The sequence below is a fragment of the Pogonomyrmex barbatus genome, unplaced genomic scaffold (genome assembly GCF_055798465.1).
Source record: "Pogonomyrmex barbatus isolate J1 unplaced genomic scaffold, ASM5579846v1 scaffold15, whole genome shotgun sequence".
Taxonomy (NCBI): domain Eukaryota; kingdom Metazoa; phylum Arthropoda; class Insecta; order Hymenoptera; family Formicidae; genus Pogonomyrmex; species Pogonomyrmex barbatus.
This window is the reverse complement of record NW_028297111.1, coordinates 2,137,639-2,163,957: the sequence shown is the minus strand read 5'-3', so window position 1 is coordinate 2,163,957 and position 26,319 is coordinate 2,137,639. Positions and strand designations below refer to the sequence as shown.

Genomic DNA, 26,319 nt, shown 5'->3' with positions numbered 1-26,319 from the left:
AATTTGGTTAACGTAAATTAATAAACTAAAAAAAAAAAAAAAAAAATAAACTACGATTTTTAGAGCAAAGAAAGACGTTGGAATTAAAATAATTGATTTCTGATTTTATCGAATTAACTTGGGTTCCATTAATCCAAATACAGATGTGGCAGATTACATTCTCTGTGTTGTGGCAGATACTTACTACGAGGTTTGATCGGTGGCCTGTTCTGCTGCCTGCTAGCAGCTAGCCTGGCGAGTTGCCTGGCTGCCGCTGGAAATTCCAATCCGTCGTTCCTGTCCTGAGCTACTAGCCTTCGTTCCTCGGCCATCGCCGCCAGCCACCTCCGCTTCTCCTCCGCTGTGCGACAACAAAAGAGTAACCACTTGTCCCGAACGCAGCTGTACACCTTCAGGCAATGTCTCACTGTCACTCCCGATTGAAGGTCTATGGTAAAATTGATTATTAACTTGATGCATCTTCATTACAAGTCGGTATTTTATACCACATCGATCGCATCTTAATAATTTAATTAACGTCTCTCGCTACGATGGCAGTAATTTGCAAGATGAAATTTTGTAAAACAACATAAATTCCACCATTCTCTTATCGTAACGTAATTTCAATAATTGAAGTTATCAAGAAATATTATTAGTAACGTTTGTTACCTTTCCCATCGGGTACGTCAATGACCTCGCTGGTATCGAGATAGATGCGACCTTTGTAGACATAAGTATTGCGCTTGAGAATGTCCTTTTTACAGTAGACCAGTTGATGATCGAAGAGGAATAGCGTGATGTTGTTTGTCCACATGCCGGTCTTCACCCTCATCGCTTCACCTTGATAAATAAGTTGCGACGAAACTTCTATGAGATCCTCACCCTGCGACCGATTGCCATTGACATTAAACGTATTACGAAAAAAAATAATTTTAAATAAAGCTCGCTCTGTTGTAAGGTAACCGGTAATGTTATTAAGATTATTGCAAATTTCAAAGATAGTTTTATCCACAATTATAAGAGCAACGTACCTCCCAGCCTTCTACGCGCATTTGCCACGCGGCCAACTTCTCCAAACTTTCCATTCGCCTTTTTCTCTCGTTGATCAGCACAGCGACATCTCTCATCGCCTCCAAGGCCTCCTGGATCTTGTGATAATCCGGATGATCGGTCTTGGTGTACTTGAGTAATTCTGCCAATTGAAGGGGATATTTGCATATTCGTTGGACGGGCGTCAATAAATATCCATCCAGGGGGATTTCTATGAGGCCTCTCATCAGCCGACAGGCCTCGAAGAATTTGCTGTAACGATTATGTTGGTAGAGCTCCTGCAGCGTCGCTGTGGCCATTGGATGGCTGTTGCAATACTCGGAGTACATGCGAAAACCCGCCCTCTGAAAAAATAGGTAATAAATAACGCGTCTTGTGCTTTTCAAATTTTGTCTAAAAAATATAGACACAATATTTTTAGTAATTTAAATATTTTTTTGATCAACTTTTGATATACATATAATTTATGAAAAATAAAAAAGAAATTTAAAAAATATATTGTTTTATATTGTTCGTAGGAAGGAAATAATTATAAATAAAGAAGAAAGCGAAATCATATAAATTCGACAATGCCACTAACATGATTGAGGAAGCATTCGCCGACGCAGCTTTTGTGCGGCGCGTTCCAATCGATGCTGGCCTCGAGGTCCTTCAGGAACTCAGACTGGAAGTCCAGGAGCTCCTCCAGGTTGATAAAGATCGTCTCGATCTGTTCCTCGGTAAACATGTCCGTACGCCTGCGACATTCCGCGATGTAGCCCTCGGCCACGTCGCGCAGGATTTTGACGAAGTCGCGCTCGGTCTGGACGAGCTCGCGGACCACACTGGTTCTCACTTGCTCATTCGAAAGCAGGGAGATGCTTGTCCGTCTTCTAAGCTGAGTACCCGCGGATCCTCCCGAGGCCATCGCGGCCAGGCAATCTTCCACCGTGTCCTCTTGGCTTACGCGCAACTATGAATATATATACTATGAATATATATTTATTTAAAATTTATTTTAGTGTGTATTTATCACGTATCGTTTAATTAATCGCACAACTATAAAAATTTGATAATTAAAATAATTACAAAATGAAAGAGTAAAAGATATAAATAGATATAATTGTAATATATATTGTTAATTCGGAGTCATTTTGGAGACAAGAGATATCAAATAAGATGCAATGTTCTTATGTTCTTATTTATTAACAATGACGGATTTATTTTTTTTTTTTAGGGATATTTACCCTGACAAAAGCGGCTGGAAACCATCCATGTTCTCCTCTGCAGCTGCCCCACCACCAATCCTTATCTAGCGTATCGAGGACGTCGATAACATCCCCGGCGCGAAAAGCCAGCTCTTCCGGCTCCATCGCCACATGGTCCCAAACAGCCTCGGCCAGCATGACGATTTCCTCATCCATCGTCTGCTCGAATGATTTCTTCTTATCCGTCAAAGAAGCAATCGAGGATTCGGAATCGGACATCATCTCGTCGTCTTCCGACGTGCCGGCTCGACCATCCTGCTCGTCCTCTGATAGCACATTGCCACCGGGTAATCTCGCGCCTACTTTTTTTAAAAATAGATCTTTGTTGTAATAAAAGTAGAAAAAAGAATGTGTCAGCACAGATACACAGATCAAATATTGAGTCAAAACAAAATGCAGTGAAAAGATAAAAAAAAGATCAATATACGACACGTATATTATGCCTTTTGTGATACATACATTCCAAAGTTCTCTGTAAAATTACAGTCGGTAAAAATTTTTTTATGTAAAAACATATATAAATATATATAAGTATATATATATAAGTATATATATATAAGTATATATAATTGTATATATAAATGAAATATGTCCATAAATGTTCATATTAGTTTCTTTCTTTTGTAAAATTTTTGTTTGGTATAAGAAAAATAATAGTAAGAATGAGAAGATATAAAAAATAATTAAAAGGATAATTTTCGCATTGTTTCCTTTACAAAAAACTAAGTTTGAAAAAATGAGTAAAAATTGTTTATAATCATACATATATCTTTAATCATACATCATTATATATGGGCAATTTTTTTCTCATATATTTAAATTAATAATTTTTTATAAAAGAAACAAGGCGAAAATTATCATTTTAATTATTTTTTGTTTTTTATTATTTTTCTTATATCACACAGAAATTTTACAAAAAAGACTAATATAAACATACGTTTCGTATATAATATTTCATATGAAATTATATATATTTATATACGTTTATACATATTTACACTGTGTTCTTATATGAAAGATTTTTTTACCGGGCAGAGAATCTTAAAAATATAGAAAAAAAAAAAAAAAAAAAAAAAGAATCTGAGCAAGATCGTCTTTGAAAGAAATATTTTTCCATCATTTGATCCTTTAATATGTTTCATCTGGGAAAAACATGGGAATCGGACAAATAATCGATTCCCATAAAGCGTTTGTACAATGTAAACGACGATTTCACTGCGTTTACGCTCGTTGTAGAGAAACTCCCTCTGGAAGTTATTGGAACAACAAGTACATCAGCCCCAGGCCAAAAACCGTCCACCGTGCAGCTCTCGGCGTGAGCGGGAAAAGAATGAAACAGTAGTTTTCAGTTTGAGATTCCTCGGGAGAAGATAACCAAGCCCGCCGGAGTACCTCCCTCCTAGAGAATTCAGTTAATCGCGTACTTGCGAATTGATCGCACTCCCGGGAGGTCGCGTCTCTCGCGGGAAGGCGAAGCGAGAAAACGTATGAGAAAGCGCTTTTATACGAGATTCTCCGGCAAACCAGGTTCTCCTTACTTATTATCGCAAAACAGAAGCGTTTCCACACGAAGCAACGTTTTTTTTTTTTTTTTTCAACAGGGATGAAACTCAGCACGATTATTACACAGGGATATCCCATTCCTTACTCTCGCGCAATTATCTCTCCTTTTTTTTCTTTCACTTTTTTCTTTTTTCTTTTTTTTTTTTAGAGGACGCATTCGTTGGCAACACGATGTGAATAATCTCAACAATGTCTTTACGAGGAATGCATGCTACTCTTCGAGGTGATGTCTATATAGAAAGAAACTGGTGGTCTCTGCAGTATACGGTGCACTAGACGTCATCGAGGGTTTTCTACTGGTGTAAAGTCTATCTACCGAGCAAACGCGTTCTGACAAGAAATTTCTCCAATATCTCTTCGATGATTACCGCACGAAAGTAGTTATCTTTTCAAGAATATCTTTTTTTTTTCACAGAAATCCAATTTGATACTGGAAATTATTTATTTTAAATTTTAAGAGCTGTTATTCAGCGTAAAATAAATAGGTAAGTAATCATTAATAGTAAGTAATCATCTTCTAACTTGTTAAATTTTTACAATTCTTTCAATGTTGTTTTCAAGCGTTTTCAAGTGCAATGTGTTTCTTATAAAATTACCTAAAAGTAATATAATATAATCCGATAAAAAATTTTTCATATAAGAACATATATAATTATATATGAAAAATATATGTAAAAAATATATTAATTTTTTCTTTTGTAAAATTTCTGTTTGGTAAAAAAAATAATAGTAATAACGAGAAGACATAAAAAATAATTAAAAGAATAATTTTCGCATTGTTTCTTTTATAAAAAGTTAAATTTAAATATATGAGAAAAAAATTGCCCATATATAATGATATATGATTAAAGATATGTGTATAATTATAAACAATTTTTACTCATTTTTTCAAACTTAGTTTTTTGTAAAGGAAACAATGCGAAAATTATCCTTTTAATTATTTTTTTATATACTATTACTTTTCTTCTACCAAACAGAAATTTTACAAAAGAAAAAATTAATATGAACATATATTTTTCGTATTGTAATTATATAAATTTATATATATATTTATATAGATTTATAATATATTTGTACATGTTTTTGCATAAAAAATTTTATATCGGATCTTGAATGAAATAACGAGTATCTTCTCAACAATAGTGATTTACGAAGGGAGACCGAGAAACGTGCTATCTCTCACGTTTTACAAATGCGAACGATAAGAGAACGGTGCACGCACGTGCTCGGTAGACGAGACAGAGGGGAACGTGATCTACATCAGAGAGCTCAGAAATCTAAAACTTAAATTAAGAGACATCGTGCAAATACGACGGGGCTGCTTACCTGCGGTTTTGGTGCGCATCAGCGGCGAGAGCTGATTAATTCCCAGTGGCTGGCTAAGTGACCGTCTCAAATTTGTCCGAGAACTCCTCCCTTTCGCGTTACTAAAGTGCGCGAGAAAAAGAGATAACTAATTAATTCGGCATTAATCCGCTTCCGCTACCCGCGTTAACGTGCGGCGTATCGAGCGAAGGGGGATCGACAAAAGCGTGTACTCAGGTATTAAGCATATCGGTTACAACATTTAGCAACAGATTACAGTATAGGTAGGTATATAATATATGTATATAGATATATAGATTACAACACACGGCAAAAGAGGTACATATATATATATATATATATATATATATATATATATATATATATACACACACATATGTATATATACGTATATTACGCGTGGTAGATCAACTTTTTACTGAGGAGGAAAGATTAAAAGAAGGTGGTTTGTTATAATACCCGTCTACCTACCACTGGTCTCCCTCGATTTACTGGAAAGGTTCGAGAACAAAGAATTTAAGTTTTCCCAAGTTGTCACTTGCTTTTCAGGGGGTTTGTTGATTCGAGATGTGGGATCGCGACTATATATATTTATATATTATATATAAGTGTCGCGTTTGTGAGGGGAAATTAGAAATTGTAATTAATATTCGAAGAAATAAAGAAGCAGCGAGCGAGCGCGTCAGGCTACAAAATAGGTTTTGGCCGTGCGGCTAGAAAGAGCGTTAATTAACAAGCGTTTGACATGACATGTCTTTGTCATTTTGCGTATGTTTTTTTTTTTTTTTCTTTCTTTTCTTTATCGCGCCTCCTCAATTGCGACACTGATAGCTTCTCACACTCGCAGAGTGTGAAAGATTATGCTCGCCTCCTCGATTCCGGAAACCAAAGGAAACGTTGCTCAAACTCCATTATGTCACGGTAATGAACTGTGTATTTGTCAAATATAACGATTTCGTGCGTAGAATAAGAGATACTTACGTAACATAACTTTTAACAATTCTGATAAAGAATTTGGAAAAGGAGGTTGCAGAGTTGGGAAAGTTATTTTTTAATTCGTTACTGAGAAAAAAGTAATTAATAAATAAAAAAACCGCCATTAGTTACTAATTCTGAAAAGTAACTCGTTAAAAGGAACAATTTGTTACTTTTTCCGTCATTTTTTTAACAACAAAACGAGATCAGATTAAATAAAAAATTAATTTTTCTCATATTTTTTGTGAAATTATCAATATAAAAACAATAAAACTTTTTATCTTAAATTCATAAGATTATAAAAAAAAATTTAAGACGATCTTAAAATATTCAAAATGCAAATAAAAAAGATTGTAGCTTTCATTAAATTCATAAAAATGATAATGATGAGGAAAGATATAGAATAATATTGCAATAATATCGTAAATAATATCGTAATGATGCTTCGAGATAAAAATCCTTTTCAATATTTATAATTTCACTGAGAAAAAAGATCTTGCAGCAAGAAATCTTTCAGATAGAAATATTAAGAAAAGTAGCTTCGAGAATAACGAGGAAGATTATTAAAGACTGTGATGGGGTGAAATTTATTTTATGTAAACTCGTCTCTCATTACTAAAAATCGCTCGAATAGCTTCAGTGGTATTTTATAACTCTTCAAGATTCCTAACATTTAATATTTCTTCCTTAAAGATTTCTCCTTAAAGATTTCTTAATGCCTTTAGCGAAATTCCCATATCCCCGTGCTGAGGGGGAGGAGGGGGGTTTCGAGCGCAACGGTTACTTGGGTTTCCTCGGCCTTCGCGAAAAGCCAAACGTGTGACTCGCAGAGATGGCGAGATGATTTAATGAGGCGTCACGCGTTACAAGGGTTGCTTGAACACGATGAAGCGCGATGATTGCGCGACGATTAAACGCACCTTCTGAGTGTAACGATATCGTGGGAGGAGTGCCTCGGGCTGAGCCTGGGCGGCCTCGTCTTGATCGGCGACGGGGTCGACAGCATCCTGCGATAATTGTGAACGTATCCGGACCTGGTGTCCCATTGCAGCAGCCTCTGCCCCCCTAGATCGCTGTTGGTGCGACGCACGTGATTGTGTCGGGACGCGCGGCTCTGCAGATCCGCCTGCAACATTCGCGCGGATTTCGAGGATAAGAGCGGCCGCGATTAATTCGGCCCCGTCGCGCTCAACGCGCGACGGGGCCGATCTCAATTTCTTGTCCTCTCAAAAATGAAACGGGCGAAACCCGCGCGCCCGCGAGTCTCCCTCTCCTCTCTTCCATAATTCATCACGCAAATGAATTAATATCGCACCCCTTTGCCTTGTCGCGAGCAAAGTAACGAATAACGAGAGAAATTTAGTACGTTCCGTAAGAAGCTCCTACGTACTATTTCAATGCAACTCTATATATATATATATATATATATATATATATATATATATATATATATATAAGGCTGCAACAAGCATATCTTTTATCTTATCTTATCCAAGCGATATGAATCTCTTACGCTTTCTCTCTAATTCCTAGTAAAATAAAGTTCAAGCTTCAAATTTCACGAGGATCTATATCTAGTTATCTTTAGTTAGACGAGAGAGAGAGAGAGAGAGAGAGAGAGAGAGAGAGAATTATATTTAACATTTTAAATTTCCAATTGTTTAATATCATTTGAAAAGTACAAAATTCATTTTTCCTTAACAAAAATGTTGAAATTGTTATTTATTAAAATTTTCAAATTCTGCATTATATTTCTAGCATTAAGTATTATAATTCTATTATTACGAACTGTGAAAATAATAAAAGAATAATTTTATTATCATTTAGTTAGTTCCTCAAAGTTTAGTCCATGGGAACCATTTTCTTCTTCAATCTTCTTTATAATTTGAAAATTGTGTCAAATGTTTCATTTTCATTAAGAAAAAAATGATTTCCGAAAAATCTGTTAAAAGAAATTTAAAAGACAGCACACACACACACACACACAAGAACATATATAATGACAAACTTCTTAGATAGAAAAGTCATTTAGATAGAAATAATATTGCTCGTATAAACGTTCACGAATCAATGGCACTTTTTACTTTTCGTTCTCCGTTGTCAGTTGTCGACATTATTCCTCGAAGGTGTCAAAAAAGCGTTGCACGGAGTGATTGATTAATAATAACCACTAGGTAGCTGTAGTTGGCGCACAAAACGAAATGTTTTCAGTTTGTGAAGCCGAACATAACGGGTTCTTCATATCGCGAATTAAATCGCGGACGAACACACGAGCTGTTCCATATCGACTAACGACGGGCGCGTTTCCTCTCCCGGTATCCTGGCGTTTGCGATATAAAAAGAGTTATCATGGTATAGCGTAAGCGAATCTGCTTGCGAACGTGGTCAAACCGTACACAGAGAGGTGACTAATTCTGGTTATCGAGGAAACAATTACGGCCGTAAGACCGATAAGCGCCATGATTATCATGTTACTATATAATGAGTAATATAAATCATCGCTCTCGTGGTCGAGAGGATTTATGCAAAAATAAAATCCAGTCGTGTGTGTTTTTGTCTCGTGACAGATCGATGCGATAAAAATGCTTTATGATCTTTTATGTAAGAAACTGATCGTGCTTTACAAAGACGCTGCGATTCTGATCCTATATATAGTGTGATTCCAAATAAGTATGAGAAATCTCAAGAGATGATTCTTTGTTGAAAATTAAGGGGGATCTGTCATATAAATATATACTCCTATATCTCTTCTTGAGGAATTATATTCCCCCAAAGAGGAAAATGAAAATTAGTTTTTCTCTTAAATTTTGATAAAAAAATTAAATTTGATAGACATTTTCCTAACTAATTAAAAGGATAGTTATTAATATCTTTTCAATCCTTTCGTAAGAGAATGAAACTAGCAACCCCTATTCAATTTTTTATTACAGGATTTTTAACAAGTCGGAAATGTGATTATCTAAAAATATGCATGAAAACTTGATTCCTTTAGAAATTGTTTTACTTGATTTTTTTTGTTTTAAAATCAATAATTTTTAAATAAAAAAAATAAAATATATTATCCTGCACAGCACAGTGCTAGTTTTTTATCTCTTTATAACATACAGGAGGATTAAAAAAATAATAAGTATTTCTTTTTTTTTTTAAAAATGTTCATCAAATTTAATTTTCCTACTTGTCCAAAATTTAAGAAAAAAAAAATAAAAACTTAATTTTCGTGTCCTTCTTTGGAAGAGTATAACTTCTCAGAAAGGGATATAAGAATATGTTTGGAGACCTCCCGTTAATTTTCGAGAAAGAATCATCCAAGATTTTTCTCACTTATTTAAAATCACTCGACATAAACTCCGAAATAAATAGAAATAAAATGAAAAATTAGGGGGGGGCGAAGTAATTAATCAATAATAATCACAATAGCAATATTAAGCAAATATTAAACGCTCTTAATATTGTGATTTGTCGAGCCAGTTTTACGTAGGTCGTAAAGTGCTAATTATATTGACGCCGTGAGCAGCACAAAGTGGTACAAAGTGGAATAATTTTTATAAAGAAGATGTTACGAAAGATGTTAGGAGCAATGATAAGAGAAAGAAACGAAGAGTTTACCTTGAACTTGTCAATTAGTATCTGGTTGATGAGCTCGGACTGGGGCCGCGATTTATCGGCGACTCGTCTACGAAGGGCCGGAGGGCTGTCGGTGTCGTCGGGAACGTCATCGGTATCATGAGACTCGGAGCTGTCACCACCCCCTATCACTCCGCCGCCACTGCCCCCAGTCAACGCTCCACCAGATACCATCTACGTCATTCGTGCAAAAATCGTTTGCGATATTTACTTGCTTCATGTGTCAGCTCTTTTTCGTCGACTCAAGCGATACGAATGTCTCAAGAACGTCGTCTAAATCGTTCCGGAAAACGTTCAAAAGGACGTTTGAAAGATTGAGACGCCTTTCAGCCGCATAAGACTCTCTCTCTCTCTCTCTCTCTCTCTCTCTCTCTCTCTCATTTCATCCAGAAAGCATTTCAATCTTTCAAACGCTCTTAGACATCATTCGAACGTCTCCTGAGCTTCCACTGAAACTTATCTTTCGAAAGACACGAACGTGTCTCTCTCTCTCTCTCTCTCTCTTTCGCTTGCTTACCTCGATCTGTATACCGCTGTCTCCGCTGTTGCACTTGGCGTTTCGGGCGGCTTTATTGCCCTTTTTCCTCTCCTTGCTGCTTCTCCAAACGAGTGGGCCGAACCTAAACATATTCAATTTACTCGTGTAATCAGATTTCTCTACTCAACGTAGAGGGATATTATTATAGGATCGATCGACGGCCTCCTCGTATTACCGCTTACGAATATGTAACTTAATTCGATAGAGTTGTGCTTACGTAATCGAATGCAATCTAAACAGAATTGATCTTAAATTCAATAATATATACACTCGATACACTATTATATAATATTTGGATAAATTTTCTTTCCATAGCATAAAATGCATTTTCATGTTGAAAGATAATGATTCGACATACTGTTCAAATAATTATTAAACTTTAAAATACTACATACGTGTTAAAAATTAGAGATATGTTGGGAATTAATGAATTGTCTCATTAGAGTGACGTAAATACAGTCCCTTTTATCTTTTATCTCATTAATAGAATAAAAAAAAATGATGTTGTAGTCATAAAAATTATCTAAATACGAAAAATTAGTTAAAGCGAATAAATGACCAACACTGTGATGTCGCGTATATTTTGTATCTAATCGATATAAATGATAGAGACAGGATTTATATAGTGAACCATTTGTTAAATTTAGCGAGAAAGTCTCTCTATGACGCTCAGTCAGATAATAGTCAGTCATTCTTTTCTAAAAGTGACTGTGTGATTTAGTTATGAGACCTAAATTTTCCTGCATATATTGTTAAAATGTTGTTGCTACAAATTCTACATGCGACAGACAATTTTCTAGCAGATACAAAAAACAGCAATACATTTTATTATATTTAAAATTCTAGCTGGACCAGCGAAACATTTTTTGAGTGTAAATAATTATTAAAATTAAAATATTACACAGAATGTGTCATATGCTAAAAATTATAGATATGTTGGGAATTAATTAATCTTATTAGAGCGATGTAAATACAGTCTCTTTTATATGTTGTTTCATTAGGATCACCGAAAGAATGGTGTTGTAATCATAATTAAAATTATCTAAATACAAAAAAATTAGCTAAAACCAGCAGAAAGCATTGCAATACCGCAGTCTTTATATTTTAACTATAATTTAGAATTCTAATTGGTCAACAAGTATTGGATGGGAGAAGGAAACAAAAGTTATGTACTTTGTACAGATTGCTTGAAACATCATGTAGAAAAGTGTGAGAAAGCTAAGAATTGGTGGGTGGAATTAGACTGTAGGAAAGAGGAAATATATAATAAGATTTGTAATGAAAAATTAGATAAGATCAAAGGTGAAAGATTTTAAAGAGATTATGGAAAGAGAGAAATAAGGAAGAGAGTAAGAACGAATTAGGTTAGAGCAGAGTAAGATTAAGATTAGATTAGATTAGATTGGCAATAGATAACAGATATGGATAAGGTTAAAGACAAGTATAAATATGATGGTATGTAAAATTGTCAAATGAAAAATAAAAACAAAATGTAAAACAAAATGTAAAGGAGGATGTAATTATGTTAAGGTATAATAGGATCGAAGATAAGTTTAGGATGTAAACATAAGTAGGAATGTAAAATAAATGTAAATTGATAGTGTAAGTAGTGATATTAAATAGAGCTAGATGTTAGGAAAAGTTGTAATAGCACGTAAATAAGAAATAATGTTGAATAATCAAGGAAAAGGAGAATGTGTAATGTGTTTAGGCGAAAGTATGGGATAATAGTAGTGTAAAGGATAGAGGTGTGGAATAGATTGTAAACCAAGTCCCTTCATGGCAGTGTAAAAAGCTGAAGAAATAAATTCTAATCTATCATTTAGAATTCTAGCTGGACAATTTTGTTAATAATAACAATCAATATTAAAATCAACTGTTCGTATCCTTAAAAAAAAAAAAAAAAAGATGAAGCGAATAAAGTAAACTCTTTTCACCTGCCCCCAATAAACTACCCGATTCCAACAGCGAGATCTATTTAGAGCGGGATCTAAATCTAAGATCGTGTCGTGGTGAAAAAGGGTGAGAGTCACCCGCGATACGAACCGGAATTTCTGGTCATTGCTAGAATCGTCTTTGTGCTGGCTGCTTTGCTCGGAGGTAGTTACGGAAGGTGTCTCCCCGCCATCCTCCTCGTCCAACAGCCCGTTACCGTCATTGTCCTCCGCAGGGCATTCCTCGTTGCTCTCCTTGCTACCCTTCTTGTGAAACCTCAGCGAGAAGCTCTTACGGAATTTCTGCAACACGCTCTCTTGCTGGCTTTGCGCGCGATGCGCAGCATTCTGACTTCCAGTGCCAGTGGGCACATTGGCGACATTCAGGACGACGGAAGAGGGCTCCTGCAGCCTGGAATGACTGACCAGAGGGATCGTGGCCTCGGCCAAGGGATGCTCAGTCGTCACGTGGCCCGCCCTTGTCCTTTCGTCCTCCTCGTCGCCGGACCATTGTCGACTGCAAGCAAAATTTCGTATTCCCCCTTTTTTTTTAATCACACCTCGCAGGAAATTACCCTCGAGTGAGGGGAAATCGAGCGGGAATTCGGGGAACTCTTGGAGCAAGAAATTCCGGATCTTCCATATCGGGAAGTGCTTTAGGAATTATTGAATTCCTCCTTCCCGCTCCCCCTCCCCCCTCGCCCCTCCTCCTCCGATCCGTCCCCGTCGATTCATTTTAATCCTTACGAGAGTCGTCGGGAATTAAAAAGGAATGAATCTCTTGCATAATGAATTAAGATGCGGAGCGTTCGGGGGGGGGGGGGAGGGAGGGTTAAAGCGGATTTAAAATAGATCCGACAAATTATATAGACTTAGGGATCTCTACCCACTCGAGTTTCGAACGTGTCACGTGTAAAGCCTGAAGTCAACATCTCTCCGTCCCGCGTGCGTACTACGTAAAGAGCATCGAGCGCGACCTACAAACAACACTTTTTCGGCGTCGTCTCGCAAAAATCGGACGAAATCGTTTTTCGCGGGCGTGGGCGAGCCTCAAATGCCACGAGAATGAAAATTCCCTCCCCTCACTTCCCGTTTTTTTTTTTTTTTTTTTTTACGGACTGACCTATGGCCTCCGACGAAAACCGAGAAGAGACAGCCACGCGAACCGCCTCTCATGCCTCGCATGAAAAATTCGCCGTTGCGAGTTTCCTTTTCACCGCGAGGAGGAAAACGCGAGACTGATAAATCCACGTACGTGCTCGGGCGAGAAGGGGCGAAATAAAACGTGCGCTCGCGCGGCCACGCGGTTGACAAAGTGACCATCAGAAGCTGAAATAGCGGAAATGGCGAATTCGCGAAAGAGGAAACCCCGGCCGAAGTATTTCGCAAACTCGTTTCACGAAACGAGTGACGCGTCGGCATTTCGCGAAATTGTCGGCGTGGCAAATTTTGTTTCCATGTGCATCGCCGGGACGCTCTTTACATCGTGCTGACAAGTGCAGCACAAATTATTTTGTCCTCGTGCTAAATGCATAAATATACTCCCCTCGTAATACGATCATCCCTCCCCCCCCCTCCCCCGTGATGCGGCCACGGTTTCGTGCTTGCAATTGCCGCCGCGCGAACGTACTTGTTTATGATGAGCCGCGAGGAGATATTTAATGACGTTAATTGCGTACGTCGCGGTTATTGGCTACAAGGGAAATATTTTCATATTAACTATTATCGTATAGGTGTTTTAATAATCAACGAAGCGTGTAATCGAGATTGCTCGCTATTAATATTGCAAAATTAATTAAATATATATGCCGCATCAATAAATTATTATTTAAGAATTTCCATATTAACTCTGGAAGGTAATTCTAATGATGAAATTTAATGACGAGAATTTATCGAGATTTGTCGTTAAAATTGAAATCGGAAATTTCTGAGTCTGTATATTTATCTCTCTAAATTCGAAAATCCTCTTCAATTAACCCCTTTATCAGGCAATAATTCCGAATAAAAAAATCGCTAAAGAAACATCTTAAAGTTTATCTTATTTTTCTATTTTTTGAAATTATATTTTATAAAAAACAGATTTTATTAAAATGAAATCTGCTTGAAATTGACTTTGTTGCCTATTGTTTTCCTGAAATTTGATTAATTGGAGATTCCTTATGGGATCGCTGCTAATAATCCATCGCTAATTATTTAGAAACTCTCGGTTGCACAAACATTATTTTGACTTTAAGGAAGCTCTAAAACTTTATTGTACACAAAAAAATTAAACAAATATTCCCGTATATAAGCAAAAATGTTATAATCGTAAAAATTTTAGTCTTGATTTGATTGAATTTGTATTGTAACTATTACCTTTGCTCAACTCAATGCTTAAAAATCTTTTTTACGAAGATTAAAATATTTATGTTTATGTATGAAAATATATGAGCTTGATTTAAAATTAACTTTTTTTTGTGTGCCAAGCAAAAGAGAAACCAAAAGTGTTTTAATTTACGCTTAAAGTGTGCAAATTGAAGCACACTTTAGGTTCCGCTTTCGCTTTGCTACAAAAATTTAAAATTTTAAGGCTCATTTAAAGCTAAAATACCGTCGGTGTAATCGAGCCTTGATATATTTTTATAAAAAAAATACTATTTTAAATCCGGCAAGAAATTGACAAATAAAAAAGATATTCGTTGAAAAAGACAGACCCCCTCTCTCCCTGATGTTCCAAAAATAAAATAAATCGTTGATTAAACATTTTTCCAAATTACACAGCGAGTCCCGAGTGAAGAAAAGAATTATTGGATAATAATAATTTCTTAGGAGTAACTCGTATGTGTCACGACAATCGGAAGCGATCGTCTGAGTCAGTTTAATCGGAATCACGCACCACATCATCAAAAAGGATATTTGTCACGGGCGAGTTGTCACTTTTTTCACGTGCCAATCCTTTATCCTTCCTTGTCTGCGAGCGTAAGACCCCCCCCCTCCCGCACGTAAGACCACCTTCTTGCCCTTCGATGTCACCTCCTATACCGCATCGCCGTCACGAAATTGTATCACATTACCGCGGAAACCACTTCTACACCTCGGAAAAATTCGATCGAAAACACTCTCAATATGTTACCGATACATCGATAACACGTGATCACACGATATAACGTATAAAGAAAAGATGCTCCATTAATCGCCTCGTAGGAAAAAGGGGAAAGAGAACAACGCACAAAAATAAATCCTGATATAAAATTCAATAAAATTCAAAGTCCACCCGCGACGGTTTCTTCCGCGATCAGGGAGAAAAGCGGCGTTCTCTCGTGGCGAAAAATAAGATCGAGGATAAAAACCATTTGCGATTTGTTCGTGGACGTGCCGACGTGCCGCCGTTCGATAGGGGGACTACTACTTTTGAAGGTAGAAGCATCTGGCGGCCGACCGAAAAGAAGACAGCGGCAGGAAGCGCAGCGGTCGACGTTCCACCGGCGACTGAAAGCTTTTGCAGCGTGAAAACGAGGAGAGTCTATGACTCTGTGTGCGTACGGGCGAGTGCTACACGCACTCGGCCCGTGCATCTCGTCAACTCTTTCCAGGAACAGATTTCGATGCGAGAGGGTCGATCGCATCAGGATTGCATCAGGTATAAGGCGAGGGATGCGCGTCGCAGCGAGGGACCCCGCTCCTTATATTTTCCTCCTTTCTCTCTCTCTCTCTCTCTCTCTCTCTCTCTCTCTCTCTCTCTCTCTCTCTCTCTCTCTCTTTTCTTTCCCTCTCTTCGTCTCTTCATCGGTGGCCGTTCATAAAGGGCACCATTTATCTGCGACGGAGGACCCACCTCTGCCTTTCATCCTTCTTCTTCTTTTTTTTTTTTTTTTTTAATCGGCAGGACGCCAACCTGCGTTCGGAGAACGCAGCGTTTGATGTCTGCGCGGATGCGACACGAATCGTCAATCCTGTGTGAGGTCTGATGAAAATCGGAAAATCCACTCGACGATAAGTGTCGCCGAGTATTTGTCGATATCGTTTTATTTTGTCTGTGTCGTAATCGACACGACTTGGGGAAAATTATATAAAGGACGAAGAAGATATGTGCAGATTAGTTACGTCACGAAATTGAATATTCCACATAAGATTTCACATAAATTTTTAATACAAGAAGAAAAAGGAGGAAAATACAACAATGATAAAAATAATAGTATCTATATATATATATATATATATTTTCTCTCTTTCTTTTACTTTTCTTTCTTTTTAAAATTATACATTTCTAGTAATGTTTTGGTAATTGCTTTTGTTTTTGATTGAAAATTTCTCTTACTTATGAAATTAATTAAAAAAAATATTTGTTAATTTACTTACATTATGTAATTTTTTTCCGCGAGCAATTTAATATTACAAATGGCATGTTTAATATCAAAATGCAAACATAAAGTAACGGTAACTCTATTTACTCAGCAGTGCAATTCGAGTGGTGATCTACATTAGGTAATGCTACGACGTCGAGAGTAGCACGGGGTTAATCAACGTCGGCACGAACGCGGAAGATTACGAAGGGCGAGGAAGTATCTTTCAGGTCTGTTCACCTTATCAAAGCCGGCAGCCCTTCTCAGCGGCAAAGTAGAACCTGCACTGTAGAGCTCTTGGTCGAGAGGGGGAGGATGCAGCAAGATAAAAAGCCGGTGGTAAGGCGTTTTCTATACAACCCGGTAATTAGAACATCCGGCGATCGTGTGTGTGTGTGTGTGTGTGTGTGTGTGTGTGTGTGTGTGTGTGTGTGTGTGTGTGTGTGTGTGTGTATGGATCTGGATAGATGAAGTCAACGTACCCCAGGTAGGTCATCCAAAATAACTCGTCCTTACTCACGCCTCGATAAACAAACCCTCTTTCTATGATACACAAACACATACGCGACGTCGAGATCGGCGGATTGCGAAAGAGGCACGAAAAGCACTCTGTGAGATCACGGGCGACCTTTGACGCGGCTCGCCTTTGTCCCCTATCAGCGGGATGTTCTTCTTTTTAGATCATTTCTCTTTTTCGGAGAGTCCTCTTTCGGCGAGATTTTTCGGTGGGAGGTCTCTTCATCGCTTTCGAGGAAACGCGCGGCACCGCCGTAGCGGCAAACGACGAGGGATGCAATCATCATCGTGCGAACAATCGGCGCGATGAAATTGCGTAAGACGTCGTTTTAGGTTTCCAATTTATTCTGAAGAGATGCCTGTGTCTCTTATAATTGACTCCCTTTGGCGTCTTGTTGCTCATCGACTCGCGTCGCGCGTAACGTTTCCGACTTTGTCGTCGACGATTCTGAAGCTCGTCGTAATTTTTTTCTTTTCCTTTTTTTCTTTTTTTTTTTTTATCTATCTTCACTTCGCCGTTGTAACTTCGACATTTTCGCGTCATGGATGGAGCTGACATTCAATAAACCATTTCGGGACGCGCCATTTTATCGACAACCAATAAAAAGATGTCATCGATTTTTTGCCGCATGTATGATCTTTAATAGAATTTCATCACTTTCTGTCGTCAAATATTTGGCAGACTTTTGCTATATATATAACATTTTTTACACAAAAATCAGTAAATTACCATCATAATCATAAATCACCATCATAATATCTTGACAATGTCGCACGTAAATATTTAATAAGATTAATTATTGACATTAAAAAAATGTCAGTAATTAAAATTAAGCATACAAAATCCTCGTTATGTGCAGACACTTAAATTTATGTGACAATTTGAATTATTCATTATTAATTGTAGAAAAATATATTCATTATAAAATTGATATATTTCTCTGTTTCGTAATGTTTGTCCATGTTTTAGATACCTAATAGTACAATACCTAAATGGAACAAATAAATTATTATAGTACGCGAAATAAGGAGAAAGGAAATGGAAATTATTGATTTATTCCATTACATAATATAATACCGTATAATACTATCGTATTTCCAGGGATATCAAATGCATATCAATTGTAAGACTCTTAACGAGTATACATCGGCACTCCAATAATCTTGAAGTACCCTTCCAATGTTCCAAGCACGCCTCTCCAGTTATTTCGTCCTTTTCATCGAATCCCCTCAATTCCGTATGCGAGGTCTGATTCGATTCACATCCTTTTTATCGGAGTTTTTACTGCGAATAAATTCGCAGCTTAGGCACACAGAATTTCATTTGTCGTCACCAATATCGTGGCCCGAATATCGGATAGCGTAATATAGAGAGCTTCCACATGGAGCGGGGTTGTTTTTTTCGTGCTGCGTTATTCGCAGCCCCAATTTCGACGAAATCGTGGAACGAGTGCAAAGGGTGAATCGGAGGGTGAAATGGGAGGTTTCATAAGCTAACATACGTACATATATGGTTTCATAAGCTAACATACATACATATATGGACAGCAACATCAGGTGTACATGGAATACGGAAGTAAGTAAAGACATGCAAGGGGAGACACGTATCGACGAGACAATCGCAAGGCGAGGGTGATTTCGCTGTGAAAATCTTTACCGCCACCTTTGTTACGGCCACCCTTCGTCTCTTTAGAAATAGCCGTTCTCCCTGGAGAGAAATGTACCACCTATAAGAGGATACCATCCGCGCACGTTTTTAGGAAAGAAGGATTCTATGTATGATATAGATTAAATAATTTTTAAATGTGTGTGTGTGTGTGTGTGTGTGTGTGTGTGTGTGTGTGTGTGTGTGTGTGTGTGTGTGTGTGTGGTGCGCGCGCGCGCGCGCGCTTAGATTCTCTGTCATTTTTCAATCTTAAGAAATATATCATAAGATATATAAGATATATAGGTATTAAAGATAAAAGAAAGAAATACAACAAAACTTTAAGATAAAATAAGGTAAGATGATAAGAATAAAGTGAGACCGAAAAGAAATGTCACTCAATAATATAATTTAGAAATTGAACTGTACTTTGATGTGACAGTATCTCTCTCGAAGAGATTGAGTTTTACTTTAGATGTCATTTATTGGCAATGCGCGTGACACAAAATTGTAGAATAAAATTATAAAACGATAATTCTCGATAATTAATATGCGAATATTAATGTTAATATATGCCGATGGATTCAGGAATGCGAGAGAAAGAGATAAATTAAATGACAAGATTTTCGTGAAAGAAAAAAATAAACTTTAGAAGAAAAGAGTTAAATATTAAAAAAATAGAATATTAAATGGGTTAGAGATGATAACGTTATTATTTTATGTCTTAAATCTTTTAATTTGTGCGGAGGACTTAATTTTTCAAAAGTTTACACACTTGCATGTATAAAGTAACTCTTTCTAAAATCGAAAAGGGATTCTCCATCCATTGATAAAGCCGATGCCACTTAGCTGTGTGACGGACGCATACCTGTCGTGATTTCTATCCAAAAGAGTCGGAGTGCTGGACGCTTTGATCCGCCGTTGAGCTTTGCTTAGGCCGGGAATCCGTCGTCTTTCCCTTCCGGAATGGCCACTCGTTCTGTAGTCATGCAAAGGCTGAAACAAAACAAGTTGAACAGTTGAGGAGTATACAAATGTAAAAAGTTAACTAGAGTAGTGAACTATTGGATAACCCCCCCCCCCCCTCCCCCCGATCAGACCATTTCCAATATTATTTTCCTCTCGATAAAGAATTCCCTTCATCCTCCCCCCCCCCTCCCCCCATCCCCCGATATACATTTATTTTCAGTGGAAGGTGTGTACGCATATATCTAGCAGCGTGTCACCGATGACAATTGATAATCTTCGCGTGAAAGTTGCGTTACATATGTATATCTTTCCCACGATTCGACGATTCGGCCACGCACTGGACACGAATGCGCTTGATCATTCGTATCTTTGTATCAGTGTCGAGCGTACTTTGGCCGGGTTACCGGGTCTAATATTATATTGCTAAGCTTCGCTACAAGTGGGTTACCGCCGCAACCGCCGGTTTTATTTTAAAATCGACGATTCGTCATATCTCGTCTTTCTCTCTGTGCTCCTTCTTTGTCGTGGTGGTTCATAAATTTGCAATCCAATGGATTTTATTCGCGATTCTCCTGAGAGAGCATGGAAAAAGGTGGCGCCGTCGTTATCGATCATCGTTTTAATTGAAAAAAATTTTATGTAATTAGTAATTAATTCAATGTAATTAGTAATTAATGGAATAATACATATGTGTGTTACCGATACCGTATCGTGTGTACTCGATTATTTCTTCTTTGTTAATAAAAAATAATTAATTTTTGTAGGAAATGTAGGCGATAACGAATCACAAAGTCTATCCTAGGGTGCTCGATAACAAGTTCATCTGATGAGTCGAGTGGAAATTTTTGAAAACTGAAATAATCTCTTCGCTATTCGCATATTAAAGCATGTTTATTCGTTCACGTCGCTTTCACAATAGCGTTCTGCCCGATTGCATTTCGTATCGATCTACCATCGGCCGCAGCCCCCGCGCGTGTATCATTCGCACCTTATCCGCGGTAATCGACGAAAGCGTTGATTTCGCGGTTTCTGGCCATTCTTTCACACGTGCCCCCCCCCGCGCCAAGCGGGAAATGGAAGGGGGTGCAAACGGTGTCGAGACACAAAGGTTGATTATATCTCCGCAGCTGTCTCGACACCGCGCGACGTTCTACTAATTAAGATTCCCATGCCATGAGAAAGCGACGCATCATACATATATATTGCCGAGATAAATCCCCCCTTCTTAAATCCCTCCTTCAATCGCCGACACCCTTCCAATCCGTCCCGCTATAATCGTATTCGATTCAAACCGAAAATTATGGAAATTCGATATCACTTGACCTTTATCACGACGGAAATCTCATTTAACACACTCGCTCGCACCGATCAAATTAAATCTGTGAAGTTATGAATTTTTTATCCGCATTTGTGTGATAAATATCCCTTCTAATTTTATCAAAGGATATGCCAATCAACCGGCCAATATCGGCCTATCACAATTGTTCGGAACCGATTTGATTTCTCCTTGAAATATGTTGTTAAACACAAAAAAATCTAAGAAATATGTATTTTTTTTATATTGATTCAATTTGAAATTTAAGGGTGAAACAAAGCTTCCTTTCCTCAAAGCTAACGCATATATTTGATCAATTTATCAACGGTGAAATATATAGAAAATATTTTGGACGAAACTTTTATTTTTTTATGCACTTTTGTAATTGTATATCTAAACTTTTCAAAAATTTAATATTTTTTAAAATATTATTATCCTTCATTATTTTTGTGAAATTTTTTGTTCATTGATAATTAATTGGGATCAACCATATGTGTTAGGTTTGAAAAATTGTTTACCTCTTAAATTTCAAGTTGAGCCGATATGTTACAAAAAATATTCATATATTTTTATATATGTTTAACAATATATTACTTCAATCAGAGAATCAAATTGATGTCTGTTGTGACATCAATCACAAGATTCACAGATTCCTTGTGAGTGTCCGTTCAATCTTCGCGGGTCGTCATGTAGAAAAATTTGCAAATGATAATTTTGAAGAGTCGACAAAATTATTATTTTCAGATCTGTATCTGATCAAATTTTTAGTTTTAGCAACAAAAGTATTCTTTCCGTGCAGAAATACAATTTTGCAATTTTTACATGCATTTTTTTTTTTTCTACAATTTTGCATTTTCGGGCGAAAACAGTCGTCCGGTTTGATCATTATTAGGAGGGTGGATTACTCGGCGCAACTGGACGCGGCGCAACGCGGGACTTCCGAGACGCCCGCTTCCGGTTACGGAATCGCGCAACGTATGGCGTTCAGTTCGACAGGATACGTTGGACGTTAACGAGCACACTGTCGTCGCTGCGGATGATGCATGTAGGTCGTCGCCAGCCGGCCGCGGTACACCACAGTCGCGTGCAGCGCGATGCAGCATCCCTACGTGCAACCACCGCCGAGACGTCACCGGCATCGGGGCCATTACTCACGGGTCCCCGATCCGCGTCGCCGATAATCGCTTCCACGGTAGTCGGTAATTACGCGAATCGAGAGCCCGCGACAGCGAGCGCATCGCGTGGGGCTCGCATGCCGTGGATGTTCAGATCGGTCCGCTAGATGAGACATCGCGGCCGAACGGCTTCCTAATTCCCGGCAAAAATTTAATAATCTTCAAAATACCATTATCCTGCGTTATTTTTTTTTAGTGAAATTTCTTAGTTTATTTCTCTAGTTTATAAAAATGCGATTTTGTAAAATAATTTTTGTTATGGTTACGGTTGAACTTGGTAAAATTTCCCCTTTAATTTTTATTCTCAGAAAAATTTAAATTTCACAGAAAGGCTGCGTTCAGCAGCTTTGCCACTTGTTGTAAAAATTTGATATGATTGGTTTTCGCCATTAGTTCCTCATAGAACATCTAAATGTATAAATCGTATGCAAAGCTGCTTTTCCTGCTGAACGCAGCCAATTATTGACTTCTAGAGAGACAACGATGCTGAAGGAATCACGAAATATGCGGCATATCCTTAATATTCTACGTGGAGAGAAACAGTTTTGCTGGCAAATCTAAAAATTGGATCGGATACAGATCTGAAGATAATTTTGAATCATCAAAATTATTATGTAGGACGTTTAAACAGGATAATAATACCGCAAAATTTTTTTATCTTCTAGCAATCAATTTGAACATCGTATATAATAATTTTGAAGAGTCGACAAAATTATTTTCTTCAGATCTGTATCTGATCAAATTTTTAAATTTAGCAACAGTAAAAGTATTCTTTCCGTGCAGAAATACGATTTTGCAATTTTTACAAAGCTTGGACATTAGGTCTTAAAGAAACTTCGAACTTTTAATTTTTTTCAAAAACAGTCCTCAAGAATACATTGCGAAAAATGAATTCGCGAATTCAACTGATGAAAAATGAAGACTATTTGGTTGTGTATTTAGCCCAAGTTTAGGATTAATAGACTGTCAACTAATCCGCCGTTATCGACACATTTTTCTATTTATTTCTGAGAAATGATCAGCTTCGCCGGTTCTCAACTGTCTGTGAGGATGAAAATAAATGAGACTGAATGAAATTAAACCGCGCCGCGTTGGCTTACGTACACACATGTCATGCGTGCAGATTAGAAGATTAGTGGCGTCATTTTGAGGCCGGCTTAATAAGTTCGAGAAATCTCACTGACTAACACTGACTGAATTATATGGATGTAAGTTTGCGGCTTTGCACCGTTAGACAAACCATTCTGCGTCGCGATTTACCGATATCGTTGTGGTCACTAATATTACTAAATATTCATATATCAACATTATATATGGTCAATATAACAATGTCAATTCTTTCTTGTTGGCCAAATGCGAAATCTTCCTCCCAAAGTATGACGAACACAAAAATGCTTTTCGTTACTGATTTCCGGCTTACTTTCAAGCGACTTACCCTTTTAGCAGGGTGAAAAAATTAATCTTCAAGTTGAGAGAATATTAAAACTTAAATCCATCTCGTCGAGCTTTTAAAGAAGAAAAAGAAAAAAAAAATTGTCGTCATTGTCGTGCTGAAACTCTTTGCACAACTCGAAACAATTTATTTCTTTTTTTTATGCGCCTAACAGCCTTCTAGAATCGAAACTTTCATCCCATGCTTGAGAAATCATAGATACAAGAAAGTAATATTTACGGCAGTTGAATTAATTTATCAAACAATACCAGTTGGTTATCGCTACATCTACCACACAACAATGTATCACTATCCGAGCCAATGTAAATATGGCTCGAAGCTATTGTTATTCGATGAAAAAAAAAATATCGCTTTTTCGATAGGAATAGGTCGGAGTAGGAAACGCGAACTTTTCACCAAGAAATACATACAATAATACCGCAGCCTGAAAAAGAGACGCTGTAACATCGCTATAACATCCTTTATTGAAATAACAAAATAGCAATCTGGATGCAAAATTTCAGTTATATGAATTTCGAAGATTAATGCGAACGATGATGATGCGGCTATTCTCCTCTAAAATCTCGTCGTCTCGTCAAAGAAACTTTGACGAAACTGTTCAAATAAGCCGTCCATTATCTTTTTCTCCGAAAGTACAATACTCTGGAACGTCCAAACAACTACTCCCACTACTCCTACTAATTTGATTATATCGTCATATTCTAAATAATCGCTTCCATATTTTACTATACCTTAATTGCCTTTTTAATAATATAATATGATTTCATAATAATAACAATAAACCTTTATTATATATAATTATATAATTATGTAATAGTTATATTAATCACTGCAATTCTGTCACTATTCTTTCAACTTACGGAAACGGGGGCTGTGTGAGATGCGGCCGCTTCCTGCACGCGGCGAAGTCTACTGGGGCTGGGGCTGGATCGCTGGGAATCCTGTCCCCGCTGCCAAGATGTCGACTTGCTGCAACAGACGGACAAGGAAACTCAATTATCTCTCACTGTAACTACAATTGGTTTGTATAAAAAGATAATTCGGTTCATCCGAAAAGTAGGCGATCGTAGCTCGACTACGTAACTCGAGAGAGAGATTTATCCATTATCCCGACTTATATCCGATCGTCGACATCCTTTGGATCTACAGTCGGACGCGATATCGCGATATCTTTAGCCCCCGCTGACGTAATTAACACATCGTTATTATTTGATATAGATCGAGCGATTCAAAGACTTATTCACCCGCCGGCAAACCGCTTACGCTTAGAATCGTGCGTATGAGAAACGTGCGTGAGTAATCGTTATCTGAATTAATTCATACACAGGCTTATCGGCAGTGTTATCGGTGGTATCGGATTGCAGTACGTCCATCCGATAGGCCGCGATGCGCCACGCCGGTGATTAATCAATAATCACGGCGCGGTACGTTGCTTGAATCTTAATTAATGGATGTGCGAGAGAGCGGGACAGAGCCGTTGCAGATGCAACGTACGTCTCGGACTTGCATCTCGTTATCTTAGTAGGTCGCGCTCAAGCGCGGTGTGTGTGTGTGTGTGTGTGTGTGTGTGTGTGTGTGTGTGTGTGTGTGTGTGTGTGTGTGTGTGTGTGTGTGTGTGTGTGTGTGTAAGACAGGTTTCGCGTAATAAAATTGCGCTAAAGTGATTCGCGCGCTCGACTTAATAACGCGGAAAAACGCTTCCCGCTTTGCAATCGCGCGCGTGCTGGTGGCGAATGCATATGCATGTTGCATTTCGTTTTTTATTTAGAACACCGACTTTTTCCAACAGATTACCAACATACACATCGTTTTAAAAGTATCGGTTTCGTTGATATCGGTTAAGTGATAATACGCCCATAGATTGGCGTGGAGAAAACCGCCATTCTATTTTTTTTCATTAATTTCCCTTCCCCTTCGTAGTGATTATATGAAAAATGTAGTGTATTTTTATGTTATTTATATTTTATTAGTGCATATTATTTTTATGGTCAAAGAGAAATCTGTTCCAAAATTGCCCAAAAAAAGGAAAAAATTAAATGACCTTTAGGATATTAATGTAGAAAACAATTGAATAGATCTGTTGGAAATAAATGATCATTACGTTATTAAATTTTCTATTACACTATTGTATCTCAAAAAACAAAATTTTAATATGTACATCGTGTAATTTGTAAACTTTGTTTGCATTAGTGTCGGTCCACAATAGGTGATTTAAGCTTTAAGAAGTAAGAAATTGACCAATTATAATCGAATATGAAAAGAATAATCGACTATGATTGGTCAATTTCTTACGACTTAAAGATTAAATACTTATTGTGGACCGACACTTATGCGTTTTGCATTAAGCCGTAAGGCTGTAAACGGCTGTGCCGGCGCTGCGCGTAATTTGGAACACGTATTATAAGCGGAAATAAAACGGAAATATTACAATTAATATATATATATATATATATATATATATATATATATATATATATATATATAAATGATGCGATTTTCTCTTCAGTCCGACTCAGTTGGCATTGTTTGCGGCTCTCGCGAGGTCGAACGAGGAAAACATTTTCGTAATAAATTACGGCGGAACATACGGCTTATCGCGTCCGCGACGCGATAATGGGTGCGATGTTGTAAGTTATGGGGTCAAGGGTCGCCAGGTACGATTTGTACCAACCATTCGTTTCGTCGATA

At 37.5% G+C, this 26,319-nt stretch overlaps 1 protein-coding gene across 11 annotated transcripts in view; it reads right to left on the bottom strand.

Moving 5' to 3' along the window:
• RhoGEF3 (Rho guanine nucleotide exchange factor 3) overlaps positions 1–26,319 on the bottom strand; it is a 161,770-nt gene that overhangs the window by 2,523 nt on the left and 132,928 nt on the right. For 8 of the 11 annotated variants that reach the window (XM_089073608.1, XM_089073606.1, XM_089073610.1 and 5 more), the window contains 12 exons: positions 24,492–24,600; positions 19,588–19,715; positions 12,349–12,753; positions 10,282–10,384; positions 9,747–9,938; positions 7,061–7,266; positions 5,166–5,266; positions 2,256–2,578; positions 1,610–1,981; positions 1,011–1,373; positions 649–862; positions 185–427 (listed from right to left, as the gene is read on the bottom strand). In XM_089073608.1, coding sequence (XP_088929734.1) covers positions 185–427; positions 649–862; positions 1,011–1,373; positions 1,610–1,981; positions 2,256–2,578; positions 5,166–5,266; positions 7,061–7,266; positions 9,747–9,938; positions 10,282–10,384; positions 12,349–12,753; positions 19,588–19,715; positions 24,492–24,600 — 2,759 coding nt within the window. Of the gene's footprint in view, positions 1–184; positions 428–648; positions 863–1,010; positions 1,374–1,609; positions 1,982–2,255; positions 2,579–5,165; positions 5,267–7,060; positions 7,267–9,746; positions 9,939–10,281; positions 10,385–12,348; positions 12,754–19,587; positions 19,716–24,491; positions 24,601–26,319 lie in introns of those variants that run through there. The other 3 variants (XM_089073609.1, XM_089073614.1, XM_089073615.1) reach the window with 3 other exon arrangements.